Source organism: Psittacula echo, assembly GCF_963264785.1.
Source record: "Psittacula echo genome assembly, chromosome: 14".
NCBI lineage: Eukaryota > Metazoa > Chordata > Aves > Psittaciformes > Psittacidae > Psittacula > Psittacula echo.
The window spans coordinates 6890793-6907092 of NC_137750.1; the positions used below are offsets into that span (position 1 = coordinate 6890793).

General features: G+C 45.6%; 1 protein-coding gene across 1 annotated transcript in view; it reads left to right on the top strand.

Moving 5' to 3' along the window:
• The window catches only part of TMEM104 (transmembrane protein 104), a 42115-nt gene that overhangs the window by 10229 nt on the left and 15586 nt on the right, over window positions 1-16300 (top strand). Inside the window, exons 7-8 of the mRNA XM_080629444.1 lie at window positions 930-1029; window positions 1773-1881. Of these exons, the coding sequence (XP_080485570.1) occupies window positions 930-1029; window positions 1773-1881 (209 nt within the window). The remainder of the gene's footprint in view (window positions 1-929; window positions 1030-1772; window positions 1882-16300) is intronic.

Below are 16300 nucleotides of genomic sequence, written 5' to 3' on the forward strand. Positions count from 1 at the left end.
GCAACTTCAAAGTGTGGACAGATTCCTTGAGCTATTTTCCATCAATGTCAACTTCCTAAATGAAACAAATCTGAGGCTTTTCTCTCCTGTATTTTTGTAACTCGCCTGTCTCTGAACTAAAATATGTTCCAGTTTGTTCTTTCTTGGTGAGATTTATACTGAGTTACTTGGAAGAAAAGAATCCAAGGGACTCATCAAGCGTTTCTCTATCCCTGCAGATTTTCGCCCTCCACAGCTCTGTCTTGGTTTGCGCACAATTAACTTGTGTAAGACTTTCTGACCTCACAGGTGAACACAAAGCAAGGTTTTAAAACAATAAAGAAAATAGGGGCAGGAACAGTGAACACTGTGGCAACAGGATGAGGGGGCTTTGCAGTTTTGAACCTTGGCTCAATCAGTTGATGCTAAGGCATCTCCCAGAGCAGCTCCATTTCAATTCTGTGGAATCTGAGCTCTGCAGAGCCAAATCTCTACTGTGAAGGTCCTGGAGGCTGGCAGACAGAGGGTTTGGAATCAGCAGACACTAAAGGCTCTTCTCTCCATTTCAGTGTTTGTCAAGCTGTGCTGACACCAGGTCTGTGAGCATCAGCTAGATGTTTGCCTGCAGCTCTTCCATATTGACAGCTTCATCTGGCAGATGACTTGAGACCTGTTGATCTTGACCAGTGACTGGAATAGAGGCTTGAACCAGAGAGTTTAGTGTCAGGGCTAAGAAGCGTCAGAGGAGGCAGAGTCGAGCTTTGAGGCACCTCATGTCCTGTGAGTTCCTGTGTTGTGGCTAAGTTCCCTGAGCTGCTGATGAGACCCTTGGGTGCAGTTTGTTGCAGAAAGAAGTAAACTATGGAGGCAAATGGTGATGTATTTTCAAAGACTTTGTTTGCTGTATTTAAAGTGCTCTGCTGCCTGTACAATATTTCCTTTTACTGCAGTGGGTGTCAACCTCTTCTATTTCTGCATAATCATCTACCTCTATGGAGACCTGGCAATCTACGCAGCAGCTGTACCAGTCTCTCTCATGCAAGTGACCTGGTAGGTGCACTTACTGCTGTGGGGTTGTGTGCTGACACAGGAAAGAGCAGGCTTTTGGATTTGATGGGGTGACTGGGATCAGCTCTGCTTTCTGGAAAATGGAGTGGAGACAGCTCAGCATCACCTGTTGGTGGGAGGGTGAAGTTGGTTTATGTTCCCCACCTGAGTGCCTGCTGCCTGCCTGAAAAGTAGCTGACCTGATTTCAGATAGATCCTCAGGTGTGAAGTACTTGCAGCTCCAACATCTGCAAACATGGGACTTGTTGCTCAATAGTTAGATCACGATATTCTGTGCAGGATTTTAGCTTCTCTTTCTCTTTGGGTAAGAGCTGAGAGGTGTGATGCCTACCAAGACTGTGACCAGTGGGTGATGGCATTACATGGACTTAGCTCTGGACTGAGCCCAGTTCCTTTCTCAACAAAACAGGTAATGAAAGTGATTGGTTTGATCAAGTCTGGGCTAGATTTGAACTCATGACTTGGGAATGGAAAACCTCAGTGACCTTAACTTCCTAGTTTGATGACCAAATGACCAAGCTTGTAAGTGACTGGAGGCAATTCAAGACTGCCTTTCAATGTATGCTATTCAGTGACTTGTTCTGTTAGCCTAGAAAATAAAAGAACAGGGGAGAGGAGGAATGGACACTTCAGGCTTCTGATCATTCGTCTGTCCTGAATGCAGGAGAGAGGAAGGCATCTGCTAGGAGTTAATGACTGTCTTTTGTTTCTCCCTCCTTTCCCAGCAGTGCCACTGGCAACCATTCCTGCAATGTTGGAGATGGCACAAAGTACAATGATACAGACAAGTGCTGGGGGCCAATTCGACGGATTGATGCTTACAGACTGTATCTGGTGAGTTTCTGAAACTGGGATCACCAATATTCCCATTGAAACTTTGCTTCTAGTGGATAGGGATCTTTTCCTGTAGAGATAGTGTGGCTCAAGTGAGCAACAGTGGTGTGAAGCTTTTAGTTCAGTCTGACCTTTTTGGCCACAGACCCCCTCTTTATTCTTGGTGACGTGGCTGTGTTTTGATTTGGTGGCCATCAGAATGATTCTGAGTTTAAGTAGAGTTCTATCTTACTGTTGTGTAGTTTTATATTGCTTAAGCAGGTGATACGTACATGCCAAAGGGTGGGATTTTTTCCAGTGGCTGGTTAAGTAGTTGTTGCTTGGAGATAATTGTTGTCAATAGACTGGAGTATATTAAACTCCCTTGAGTGCATTCTTTTTGTGAATCAAACTGTTTATGCTGCAAGAGAATCTGCTTCATGAGAGATGGTGAACAACCAACTTAAACATCATCCAGTGCTGCGTGCTGCTTTAGCAATAGCTTTGTCTAGTTTAGCATTGTCTATTGCTGTGGTTCTGTTGTGAAACCAAGGTTTTTCCCAAAGGATGATAAACTGCTTCTTCTGAGCTTGGGGATGGTTGAGTGCTCATACCTGAAGACAGATGTTAGTAGGGCAAAAGGAGAAAAGGGAGGTGTGCAGGTGCTGCATGGTGTGGCTTCTGTTAAGGGTCTCGGTTAGAATTCTAGGGAAAAAGAATGACTGTGGCCATGTATGTGCAGAGAAATGCAGGGGTAAGGGGTATCCAAAGCAATTTTGCAATTAGTCCATTTTAGACATTCAGGGGATCATATCCTTGAGCACACTTGTCCCAGCGTTATTGCAAAAGGAAGAGCTGGGCCTCGGGAATATTAGTGAATGTCAAAGCCTAGTTAATTATTGAAGAGAAATATTATTGCTTTATTAAATTGTGTCTTAGTCTGTTTCTTTAAAACTTCCAGGAGATGGAAGATTTCCTTCCTGCATTTCAATAACTCTCTCTGACCCAGCAGAAGGAGCTAGTCAGAAAAGGCAGACAGACATTAATTACTGCCTGCATCTCTCGGATATTATGTCTATAATTCATGAAGATAATTGTTGTTAGGACTTGGGAAAAAAAATAAATGAAGGCTGTGTAAGCATTAGACTTGCTGCCTGTGTACATAGCTCTCAGAGGAGCTTTTCCCTCTGCCTGTCTGCTTGTATGGCTTTGGAGAAGAAATATCTGCAAAGGCTTTGGTAGTGGTTAATCCTTCACTGCTCAGGAATTGAGATGAGTGGTTTGGTGCTTTTCTCCTGCCCCTCTTAGACGTAGACAGGAATTGTTTTAAGAAGAGCACAGAACCATAGAATGGTTTGGGTTGGGAAGGACCTTAAGATCATCCAGTTCTAACCCCCTGCCATGGGCAGGGATGCCTCACACTAGACCATTTCACCCAAGCTCTGTCCAACCTGGCCTTGAACACTGCTAGGGATGGAGCATTCACCACTTTTTTGGGCACCCTGTGCCAGCACCTCACCACCCTCACGATAAAGAGCTTCTTCCTTTTATTTAACCTGAATTTCCCGTTTAAGTTTAAACCCATCACCTCTTGTCCTGTCACTGCAATCCCTGATGAAGAGCCCCTCCCTGGTATCCTTGTAGGCCCCCTTCACATACTGGAACATACCAGTCTGTGGTGGGTTACTGGAGGGGAATGATTCCCACATTCACTATTTTCAGGGTGCTGCTGGGTGTTGGCATTACCTCCAAGTTGTGCTTTTCTGTTAAGGTCTCTAATGCTTCTTCCTGGATGAGTATGGAGTAAACTGGGATTTGTTCTACCTCCAGCTCTGCTGGTCCCACTCCCTGTTTGACCTGTGTGGTTTATTCTCTAGAGAATGATGATGATGATGGCTTCCCTTGAGAGGGATATCGAACCTTCAGACCATAGTACTGATGCTGTCTTCAAGTCTTGGCTGCCTCTGCAGTGACTGTGCTGATTAATATGTTCCCTGTCCTGTTAGCAATGTGAACTAGTGAGCAGTACTTTGAGCTCTTACACTTTCAGAGAAACCTGGGGGTGAGAGGATGGGGGTAGGAAGTTGCTTGACTTCAAACGAAAGATTTAATAGCAAAACACTGTAATTATCTCTAAAAATTTTGTCCATGCTTTTTCTGTATGGAAGTGGAGTTTTAAACATGCAAGAAAAGCTGAAACCTGCCTGTCTGAGGGGGAAAAGGTGACATGAAAATGGGGAGGGGTGAGATGCATCAGGAGCGTAGCTGTTCTCTTGGTCCCAGGAGATCATACCCATAGAGAATTCGCTCTGTTTTCTTGACTTTTTTACTTTTTGAATACTTGCTTGTTGGAATAATTCAGGTTCCATGTTCCAGTGGACAAACAAGGTCTCTTTTTGCAGGCTATGTTCCCCTCTGGCAAGGGGACAGATGGACACTGTGATCCCAAAAGAAAGCAGCTGAGTTTTTGGATCAGCCCTTTTGTCCTAGATGCCCGCCTCTAGTTTTCTCACCTCGTCTTAGTAATGTATTTAGGTCTAAGTGACTTTTAGGAGCAAGATGGGGGGCATGTAACAAGAACCTCTTGCCCATTACAGTGAAGCACACCTCCGAATGTAGTGCTACATTTCTTAACTCTGTGCATAACCCCACAGAAAGCCTTTTTTGGACTTCTAAGGAGAAATAATCTATTTGAGGTTTTCTGGGAAAATGGTGCCAATGGGAGCTCTCTCGTGCCAAGTACCACCAGTCTGCCAAAGGTCTGTGCTGCTTTCCTCCTGTCAACTCTTTCTCTCCCAGCACTGCTCTTTTCAACAAAACCCATTTCAAACATTGACTCTTTGAGCTGGGGGTGGAAAGGGGCATAATGACGGATGTAAAAATCCTGTTTCACGCTTTATTGTCCAAAAAGGCCTCTGGAAGCTGTCTCTGCTCTGAGCACTGTGAATGGAAGCTGAAAACTCTGTACATAATGAGAATATTTAGACAGATTAAATTCTTCTCTTGAGACTTGCTTGTCTGAGCAGCATCTTTATTGCTACTCCAAAATCTCACACCTAAGCGTGACTGCAGAGTCTTCAGAGACCAGTAGGCCCCTATTAACCTTTGTCTGAACAAATGGTTGTCTTGCTGCTTGTTTGTAAATTGCCTTGTAAAATAAAGACTTGCAAAACAAATAAGTGAAGGCAAGTGCAGGAAATACTGAAATAGGCTTTCACTCCTGTCCCATCATTTGCTCCTAATATTTGCCTCTTCTTTGGGACTGTAGAAGTAAAATCCTATGGGTTGAGATCAGAACAGTTGAATAACTGAAGTACAATAGAAAACTATTACGAATAATAGTAATAAGGGATATAACAAGGGGAAATAATATAAAACAAAGAGGGAAGGGAAAAACAATAAACACAAGTGATGCACAATGCAATTGCTCACCACCCACTGATGGACACCAGCCCAACCCGTGCAATGACCTGGCCCTTCTGAGTGACTCCCCCCAGTTTGTGTCCTGGGCATGATGTTATGTGGTATGGAATAGCCCTTTGGCTGTCCTGGCTGTGCTCCATCCCGGCTTCCTGTGCCCCTCCTCACCATCAGTGCATGAGAGATTGAAAGGTCCTTGATAAGAGTAAGCAGCATTGAGCAACAACTAAACCATCAGTGTTATCCTCAGACTAAATCCAAAACACAGCACTGCACCAGCTACTAGGAAGGACAGAAATCACTGTTACACTGAACCCAGACACCGTGCTGTTCCATGCCTTTGAGGGCAAGACCATGCAGGGCAAATTGGCTGGAAGAAAGGCATGTGTTAGATGGCCCTGCGACCTTGTTGAAGGCAAGCACTGATTACTGTTAAAGCAGATCGATGGCTTTCTATCTTTTCTTCAGATCTCTAACCATGCTGTCATGTCCTCAACAGCTGAAGTGACTCCCAAGTGCCTTGGCTGTCTTGATGGCAATGCTAAGGACAGGGTCAAGTTTTTCTGCATGCCGAATTCATGCGTCAGTGCAAGTTGTTTTATCAGCTTGCTGTAAGGTTGGTTTGATGTCTTCTGTATAGGCTATGGGGAAGAGGCAGCAGATTTAAGTTTCAGATCTTTCATCATAACACTTTCTTGTCTCTGTTCCAGTGATGCAGGAATGTGACATGATAGTCCCTGATTCTAGAAAGTAGCTATGAGATAAATATGAGATTAAATCCTGGGGATCAACAGCCATTTGGAGTGTCTGATCCAAAATGCATTCATGACCTGGCACACAGTGCTTCTCTTCTGCACCAGGGCAGCCAATGTAGCTAAAATCTCAGCCCTCCTCTTCTGGCAGTTTGGGGCATGGTGCCTTCCCACAATGGAAAGGAAATGGCTTTAAACTATCAGGGGGAGCTGTACGCCTTTCAGAAGAGGCACTGGCACAGGTACTCCTGGTAGCCTGGCTCTGTAGTGTGTCAAAGCTACCAGGTGCATCTGTTCTGTCTGAGTCTCTGCTGGGTTTTTAGCTGATTGGGAAAGGGCCATGGCATCCGCTTTTGCCGGTTCACAGATGCTGCAGCATCGCAGGCAGCCCAGCGGGTGCAGGCCGAGCGAAGATGGGAGCGCAGATGGTTTAATGGAGATTATCCCAGTTGGAAACGTGCTTATGCAGTGAATAAAACGAGCGGGCTTGCAGGCACTTACCATTCCTCTTCAGGAGGGGACAATGTCACCCCGGCCTGACGCTCTGATCACAATACCCAGTGACCAGAGCAAGGCCGGGCTGTGGCTGCAGGAGGCTGTGCAGGGGGTGAGGAGGTAGTCTGAGGACACACATACAATTGCTCAGTGCCAGCAAATGCAAAGGCTGAACTGATAAGTGTTGATGTAGATCCCGTCTGCCTCGGTGCGGTGCTGCTTTCCCGGCCCTTGTCGGCTGTAGGGCTGTGCTCTGTGCTGCTGGTGTACGTGCTCTGCTTCCCTCCTCAGCGTTTGTCCTTCCTGACTGTGCTGCGTGTTGTGTGCACCCCCTGCTCTGGGTAAAGGTACCTGTGGTATTTGCTATCAAAATGCATCTTTCCAAATACATTTGCCTGCTCTAGGGGAGTTTGATGGGCTTGTTCAGTGCATGAGACTTGTAGCCTCTCTGTGGTTGCCTTTTGGTCTCTGTGGGCTTTTTTTGTGGGCTTTTTTTTGTGTTTTATTTATTAACCTTCCACCAGTGATATGATGGGAGCCCCCATGGCAGTGTTTGAACATCCGTGCTACATCTAAGCTGTCTCTTGCTAACTGGGAGTTGGAGAGAAAGAGCTGGAGCAGTGCTGCCAGCAGAGCACTTCTTCCAAGGGCACCCGGGTTCGCTCCTCTTGTTCCCTCTGCAGCAAGTGCTTTTCCTCTGCCTTGCCTTCCTCAGCTGTGCCCTGCAGCAGCATCCGGTAATAAATGGGTCACAGCTGCTGTCTCCTGGATATTTATTCTTACAGGTCTCAGTGTCTAGAGACCTTGAGGACCGGTGGTGGGAAGGTACCTGCTTCAGGAGCAGGGAGGGCTCATTTCACACTCATCAATCAGAAGGGGTTGGGGTGCTTGCCCTGAGCCAGAGAAGCTGATAGGACCTTCACATCTGCTGGTGTGAAGCCATCACACTTACTTAAATAAAGTACACCACACACTTGCTTAAATAAATTGCATAAACTATAGCATTGTTATGTTCCAGGTTCCCCCAGCTTTGCAGTAAGGATGCAGCAGGACTGGGGCACTATTAGCATGTCACCCTGCATATCCTGTAAGAAGTTATTCCTGGTAAGACTTCCTTGCCAAAGATATTGCGTTATCTTCCTTAACACAAATGCTCTGATGTGTTTTATTATGATGCTAATATAGAAATAGAAACAAATGCAGCAAAAAAAGGCAGCTGCTGCTTCTGAAAGCCTTCAAAAGAGGGGAAAAGCCTCTCAAAGCTCCAGAATACTATACCATTTCTGTATGTACAGGCACCTGAGTTTTGAGCCACTGCTGTGGCAAGAGAGGAATTAGTACTGCATTAAACATAAATATCAGTAGCCCTAACTGTTTGTTACAGGTACCTCTGAAATACAGCTTTGCTTGGCTAAAAGCCCAGTCTCAGGGACTCATTGGAGTCTTCTCATACCTCTTATCTAAGTCAGCTCCCAAAAAGTAAAGTGTATTAATTGCTGCTTTGCTCTGAAGTGGCTGAAGAAGGACAGGAGCCGAGTTCATGTCAAATAAATGGTGTCTGGGACGGGAAGGCAATTCTCAGCTTGCTTTATTGTGAAACTAATAAGGTTGCAATTGGCACACAGCCTTGTTAATATGGCATAAATCCTGCCTTGTTCATCCCGGTTCATTCTTCTCCTGTGGGCTTGTCAATAAATTCTTTCGATTGCTCACTTGTCATATGCCTGTGACAGATTAAACCAGCTCTTTCGGAGCTTCCCACAGCCCTTGTGTTTCCTAATTGAAAAAGAACTTCACATAATAACTGGTCTTGTGAGTAAGAGGTTTTTCCTGGCTAAGGGAGAGACAGACAAGTGCAGTGTTGCAAAAGTAGGATATAAACTTGTAGTAGTGACCTAAGAGCAGGAGCTCAGCTTCTGATGTGTGATTTTTACCTTGTTTTCCTTATAACTGATGGCATTTTGAGTCAAAGAAAGATCAGGCAGAAGGCAAGGCTCCCTGCTGCTAGGGCTGGGTAGAAGTCAGCCTCTGGTGCAATAGTGAAGCTGCTTCAATCCATGGTCTCACAGTTGCTAAAGGATTAGCTTGTCTCTTCACTGGAAAATCAATGGTGCAGGGGACTGGAATATGTTTTCTGCAGAGCTGAGAAGTGCTTTTTTTCCTTAAACAAAGCTTGGGTTACTCTGTCACTTGGATCCGGAGCTTTTCCAAAGGGCCAGTGCTTCCCCTCTGCTACCTCCAGCTGTTGGCAAGGGCTGTATAGAAGGGATAGGTGCTGTTGGTTGTGTGCCTGGCTGGATGTGCTGCAGGTATCAGCCCTTAACTGAAGTAAGGTGGCTGATGTGATGGGCCATTGGTGAGTTAAGGTGCACTTGGCTTCCCCATAGAAGAATGTCCTGCACACTTCAGTGCTTGGTTTTTATGTGGTGATGGATGGTGGGCACAAAGCAAGGCAGCTATGTGAATTGGGCAAAGAAGTGGCTCTAGGTGTATCTGTGTTTGCTTTTGTGCACTTCCTACAGGTATGAACTCACAAGTGGTGTTTATTTGGCTCAAGCTACAGCCCCTGCTGCTCAGCAAGGCTGAGAGTCTGTGCTGCTGCTTTGCCTAAGTGAAGCTGTCCTCTGGAGTAAGCTCACTTGGGCAGCAAGGCACCAAAGCTGACACTGTTCTCTTGCTATTGGAAACCAATCTCTCCCAAGCTGGGCAGGTGTCAGAACAGATCTCTCTTTGTGATCACCCACTCACCACTCCAAGCTGTAAAGGTTTAAAAAGAACCTTCCCAAATCCCTTTCTTTGACTTGACTGTTCCAGCAGGCTTGCAGGTCTTTCATTTCATAAGTAATAAATGCATTTCCCCCTGCGCAGTGTTATTTTGGGCAGTGGTAGTGACAGCATCCTAGAAACCACAGTTGGAGAAGACCTGTTAAGTCAGCTGAGCACTCCCCTGGGAGATGCAATACAAGCCTTTATCTCAACAGCATATTTCCTAGTACTTAGTTCAGTGCTTTACCACCAATTTTGGTTTTAAACAGAGGTCTGACCTTGCTGCCTGCCTCATCAGCGTTTTCCTTCACTAACACAGCACTCTTGATCTCTCCTCCGCTGAAATCATCATTAGTTCCCTAATATACAGGTAGGACTCACCAGGGCTGCAGAACTGTGCAGTCAGTGCCTATCTGAACATTACCAGAGGCTGTGGAAGAAAGAGCTCTGGAGAAACTCCTAAATAAGTCTGCAGCTTCTTAACATCCTCCTAAATTGTGCTTTCTGTCTGGGTGAGATCACTGACACTCTTGTCCAAAAATGTGTATTTTTGGACTACATCAGCAAATCCCACATGTGGCTCATGCTTCTGTAAGCAGGACTATAAATACAAATAATGCAGCTGGGATTTATCTTGTAAGTTGAAGTCGATATAATGCTCTCAGGCAGAGCTGATCTCCGAAGCCTGTTGCTCTAGTTTGGTGTGTGTTGTACTGGGGAGCCAAAGGAAGGAGGCTGGGAGCAAGCAGGCACCCTGCTAACCCCAGTCTATGAGACTTGATCTCTTGCTTTTGTGCTGCTGCAAGGTACTTACAGGGTGTGGGACATTTCCTTTGCTTCAAGGCAACTCCTGCCTGACACAGTGAATGAAATAACACTGTCCTGAAGCTGTATCCTCCAGGAATTGTGTAAAACTCAACTGAGATGTTTGTATGGGGAAAATTAAATGGAAAACATCACTTAGTGGTGGAGGTACTATGTGTGATGGCAGACGAGGGGTGAGTGGCCTTCAGGAGCAGTCATCCTTGCTGAACCCAAGTAGCTCCTAACCCTGTCAGTTTGTAGCTTGGTGTGTTTGCAGGGCCCTCAGTGCATCTGTGTCATGCTGGTCCATGTCTCCTTCATTTTGTGCTGTCTCTCCCAGGGGCTTCTGTAGTCCATGTCAGTGCTGTTGTAGTTGCCAAGAGAGGCTATTAATATGCAGGAATTGTGGTCAGTGCCTGTGTATAATGATACCCTCACACTTTGTTGGAGGGAACCCATGAATCTCTCATACCATGCTAATAAACTGGGGAGGTGAGGAACAGCTCCTCTGGATTACCTGGTGTCAGACTCCTGTTCCATAGCCTCTGGGAAGTCAAAGCAAGCTGGTGGCGGTGGGTACAGCCAGCCCTGGCTCTGCAGCTCCTCTGCTGTCCTTCCAAGTGTCACAAAGCAACCATTCAGCTCTCCTGCATCTCTATCCACTTTGCTGCTTCCCTCCTGCTTGTTCAGATGCAATTAGGAGATGCAGGATAAGGGGGAGCCAGGGGTCAAGGAGGCAGCAAAGTGATTACAAGATGCTGCAAATGGCTGTGCCATAAACACTCCAATGATGAAAAATTAGATACCAGTCACCTCGGGGTTATTGCTGGCCTCCATCTTTTTCTTGTTGTGAAAAATGATAATGGAAGTGTATTTACCCCAGAGAGTGCAAGCTTGCTGCTGGCTGTGATCCTGCACTCCCCAGGTGTGCCAGAGACTGCAATCCGTGCTCTGAATGACTTTCTGAAATCACTTCTGCCTGGCTTTCTTTGCTTTAACAGGAAGAACCACTAGTTTTGCCGGGTGTTCTTTCCCAGGTGGAAAGTTCCTGGTGCTCTGAGGTGGATCAGCTCCACAACAGGATGCAGGCCTGAGTCAGGATGGGGGGAGGAGAGCAGCACCTTCCTGTACTGCCTTGACTTTCCAGGGCTTCATATGAAGGTTCTGGGTATGTATTGCATATATGACATATATGGCATATATTCTATGCCCAGCAAGATCATGGCTTGCAAGGACATCTGTTGGGGCAAGTACACTTGTTTAGTGGATGGGCAGTCAAAATCCAAAGCTGGTGCTGGATTAGAGCCTTTGGAAAGCTCTAGATCCAGTTAGAGTCAGTAGCTTTGGGGATACCCTTTATGACCGGGCTACAGCATTGGTGGGTAAGGAAAGAGCAACTGATGTTATCTACTTGGACATTTGATGCTGTTCCACATGACTTCCTTGTCTTTAAACTGGAGAAACATGGATTTGACAAGTGGACCAGTCTGTGGATCAGGAATTAGTTGGATGGTTGTACTCAAAGTGTTGAAGTCAACAGCTTGATGTCCAAGTGGAGACTGGTGACAAGCGGTGTTCCTAAGGGGTCAGTACTGGGACCAATGCTGTTCAGCATCTTTGATACATGGGCAGTGGGATTGATGCAAGTTTGCTGATGACACCAAGCTGTATGGTGCGATTGACACCCTGGAGTTCTTAGTTCTTGGAGGCTATCTCCTCCCTGCCTGAAGGCACTGGGGAGAGAGGTGGGTGAGGGCTCCTTGGTGCCAGCAATGTGCTTTGTGTGAGTTATGACTCTAAACCTCTGCCAGGTGTCCTGAGAGCAGCATGTTAATTACTGGAGCTGCTGTGGCAGCAGATGCCTGCTGTAGTCAAAGTGGAACTGCCCTTGTTTTTTTATCTATAAATACTCCTTGTGGGATGTCTGGCAGTTGCCTCCTCCCTTCGTTGTGACTTCTTGACTCTACAGGGGACCTGGAGGTTAAATTCCCTCTTGCCTCTCAACTTCTGTTGAGCAATCCTTGTTCTGTGGCTGGTTTATTTCTTTCGAACCAACTCTAAGAGCTTCATAATAGCTTGTTTGCTGATAACTTGCTGCCTATCAGCACTGCCTCTGCTGCAGCCCTGCCTCCAGCCTTAAGACATTGTGGATCTTCAGCTTTACTTGGTTTTTTTCAGCTCTCTAAAATGCTCCTTCCTGAACAATCCGGCTCCTCTCATGGATTTATATTTGTACTGCCCACTGCAAGGGGTAAAGCTTTACCAACGAAAGCTTGGATCGCCGCCTTCACTCATGTGCCATCTGGCTCTCTAGCTTGAGGTATGAGCTCATGCAGGAGAGAAACGTGGCCTTGTCACCCAAGTGAAGGGGAGCAGAGATGGCAGGGAGGGCACCACCTTGCACTTGAGACCCTTCTCCCTTGCTGTGTTTTAGCTGAAAAGCACTGAAGTTTTTCAGCACGAGCAACTGCAGGCTGTTGCTGGTAGCACAGCACTTGCCACCAATTGAAGTGGGTGCAGGGATGCTATCAGAGGCTGCAGGTAGCTCTGAAATGTTATAAAGCTCTGCTTTCTTTAACTACGAATCCCAAATGGGAGTGGGGAAAGCACCTTGTGTTTAATATTTCTCTGCAAAGTCACCCCTAAAAATTCCTTGAGGATGTGAATAGGAACACAAATAGTAGTTAATAAGAAATTACCGAAGATGATGTCTGGTTCAAGCTTCCAGCCAGGAATAAAAACCTCTGACCTGTGTCAGTGCTGGTAAATCAAGTTTTGCTTTTTCCTTCCTAGACGTCTCTTTAGACACACTCTAGAGGAGAGCAGCTGAGGTGGGAACAGAGCAGCCAGTCCCTGGTTCTCCTGACGTCTTGTTTGCTCTGTGTCCATGCACAACCAGGTTTTGTTGGATGGTTTTGTCTCTTCCTCCTGATGCTCATCTGGGTTGTGAAATAGCTCTGAGCTCAGGGACCTCCTGCAGAAGCAGAACGGGTGTCAGCATTGCCACTCCTGACAGCATGTATGAAATGTCTGCTTCTTCCTACCCTGCTCAAGGAGACTTTCCTTGTGTCTGAGCACTGAATCAAGCAAAGCTTCCTCGGGGAGGTGCTTGTTCAGTCAAGCTCGTGTCTTCTTGTTGGTATCCTGCTTCGCTGTGGGAATGCCACATAGCCCTGTATGAAGCACTCAACTTTCCAGCCAAAGTCTACTAAAGAGAGAGATCCATTTTGTTAAATCAGTAACTTTCTCTTTAAATGTCAGCTTGCTTCCTATTAAAGGAGGGTTGTTTGCTGTACTCTGTCTCATGGGAGTGGGGTACTACTGCTCAACAGTGGTGAACATCAATATCTGCAGAAGTGGAGTTGATGCTATCCTAAAATGAAGTTGATCTGAGATATTGCTATTTCTTCTATCAAGGAGAAGCAAGAGCCTCCAAGGAAGGATTTAATTTGGGGTGAGTTCTGGTTGTGAATGAGGATGAAGAAGGCTGGGAGGAGGAGGAGGAGAGGAAAAGGAAGGGTGGCTGGGGCCTCAGTCCAAAGGGAGATATTTAAGGAGTGACAAGATCACTTTACCATCTTTGCATTAAAACATACTCTTATCTTAATATCTGATATTTATTAGCTTTGCATTGCTGTGGTAGCCCTGTGCCACATAAATACATTTATTAAACTCTCAAACTCTTTTTTGCTCTGCTCCTGGTGTATTTTATGCATTTAACAAGGTTTATCCTCATGGTCTCACTTTGCTCGGGTAACTACTCTGCTTCTCCTCAGCGTGTCTGAAAATTCCCAGGCTCTGAATCAACAAGAAACAGTAGCTCCTGTTTTTAATTCACTACTCAGCAAGTGCCAAAGATAAATGCAATTCTTACCGATGAGTCTGTGGAGCATGAAAATAACCAAGTTCCGATGACAGTTATGAATGAAGCTGCTTTTCAGATGGCCCTCTTGCAAATGTATGCAGGCACTAGCCATAATGCTGTAACTGCTGCATCTAATACGTGAATCAGCTCTGTTTGGGATGCTAATTGTGCTTCCTGAGCCGTATTGGCTTTTTCTGTGGAAGCAGCATGCTGGGAAGCAGATGAAAGCTATTGAACTGTACTGGTTCAGAGTGATAGATAGACCCTTCAAGCCAATAAAGAACCTGTTCGGTCAATACACCCCTCTGACTGGCTTAAAGCATGCTTGTATGGTCTGAGAGGCTCTTGGCATTAGCTGGCCGTCACTTAGTGGTTGAGAGCTCTCTTGGTGGTCCTGTTGGCTGATGCTAAGCTGATAAACCCGGCCAGATGTCCTATTAACATGTGGTTGTACTTTTGCTTTTTTAAGATAAGCCAATACATAACCTTATGTAACCAAGGTTTAACATAAGAGCTTTAATAGAATACACTTTTAGATAAATATATATATAAATATATTCCAGGCAATGGTTTGCTTGATTCCCCTGTGGCAAAAAGACTTGAGTGAATCAGCCTGCTTTATGCTTTGAAATACCAAGAGCTGATGAGTGCAGAGGCTGGAGAAGTGGTGTCACCTGAGTTGCCAACCCAGAGTAGGTCCCAAACCTTGGTGCCTGTACTGCTGTGGCTTGGCTTGGTGAGAGGAATGGATTTGAAGACCCTCCCAGAGGCTGAGGAAGCTGGTGCGATGCTTGTGGCTCCTACTGGCCTGCGGAGAACAGTGTGATTCAGGGTGACAAGCTGCTGTTCTTTCCTCTGTGCTTGCTAGCTTCTATTTTTTGTGACTGGAAATGTTATTAAAAGTGAGAAAAACCCTGGGATTTTTGGTCACTGTGTGCTGGATCTTTATGCTGTTTTACAGCATGAGAAAGGAAGATAAAACCAAAGTGTTTTGTGTCTGTTCCATTGATTTTATGTGTATGGGTTCCGCATATCCTCTATAGCAAGGCTGGCACTTTGTCTGCCTTCTGTTTAATGGAGGAGCTTGGAGAGAAATTAGGGAGCTCTGCTTAATAGCAAAAACACAGTAAAGGTTTCTCTGTGCCATCCTCTGAACATAAGCATTGAGTAGATCTGATCCTCCTTAGCTGAAGGGAGGATTCCCTTACCTGAAGTTTAGCAGTGAATCAGCCACGTATGCCTGCTTGTTTCTAATAGGAAACCACTTCACTAATAGAAAAACCTTTAATCAAAGTAGACTTTGCTCATTCTGCATCTTCTCTTAGGAAGGGAATGATAAACTCCTTGAGAACATCTCAGCTGGCTTTTAGATGTGCTGGAGCTCTGTGTGTTTGATTTCTGGCAGGGCTGGCTGGTGCGGTTTTCTATGTAGGTTTTAGAGTGTTTGAATTAAGTGTGTAATGAAGCACTTTAAATTGTATCCCTCTAGGGGAGATGAGCTTGGAAAACATCAGGTGGAGAATTTGGTGTGTGTCTGAGGATCTTATTTGGGCTTACTTTTTCCTTAGGGAGAAGTTAGGAAACTAATGAACTTAATGGGTCAGAAGATCATTTAGATGTCTGGCACAGCAAGGTAGAGAAAGTAGGCATCCTCCTTCTAAGCATCGTGGTCTCATCCTTTTGGGGATATGTTTTTAAATAGGCTTCCTGGCCGTGAGACTCTTCTGAGGGTGACAGTGAGATTAGCTCTAAGCCAGGGACTGAGTCCTTGTGCCTCGTGTCCTGGCTATCAGTGAGGAACTGACCCTTCTTCCCTGACCTGTGCTCAATCCCGTACAGCTGTGCACCATTTCATATCAAAATGATGTTCATCTGCTGTTCACTGTCCTTTTCTGCCTTGCCTTTCTCCTCTCAAGCAGTCTGGTGTGTGTGCTGTGGCTTCCTTTCTTTATAGTGGTTGGCACAAATCCCTGCAAAGTAGGGAAAGTCATCTCATTGCAGGCCTTAGCATTGTTTGTATTGATCCATGGATATCCGTCTTGGATCGCTAATGGGCGTCAAGTGCAAAGGGTAATAAATTTCTGTTGCATTTGAATTCATCTGTCACTTGGTTCCTTTGGACCTGCTCCAGGATCTTGTTAAGAACACAAGACACTGATCGTCATAAAGGATGGGAGGGTATCTCTTCCTCATGAGCTGGGCAGTAAAGCCCACAGAAGAAGAGGAAGAGAGTTGAAAGAGATGCTGAATGGATTTAGTTACTGGAGGATAACTGCAGAAAACGAAGTGTAACATCCAGAGGTGTTCTTTCAGCTTCATTAGCAGATGTTGAGCAGCA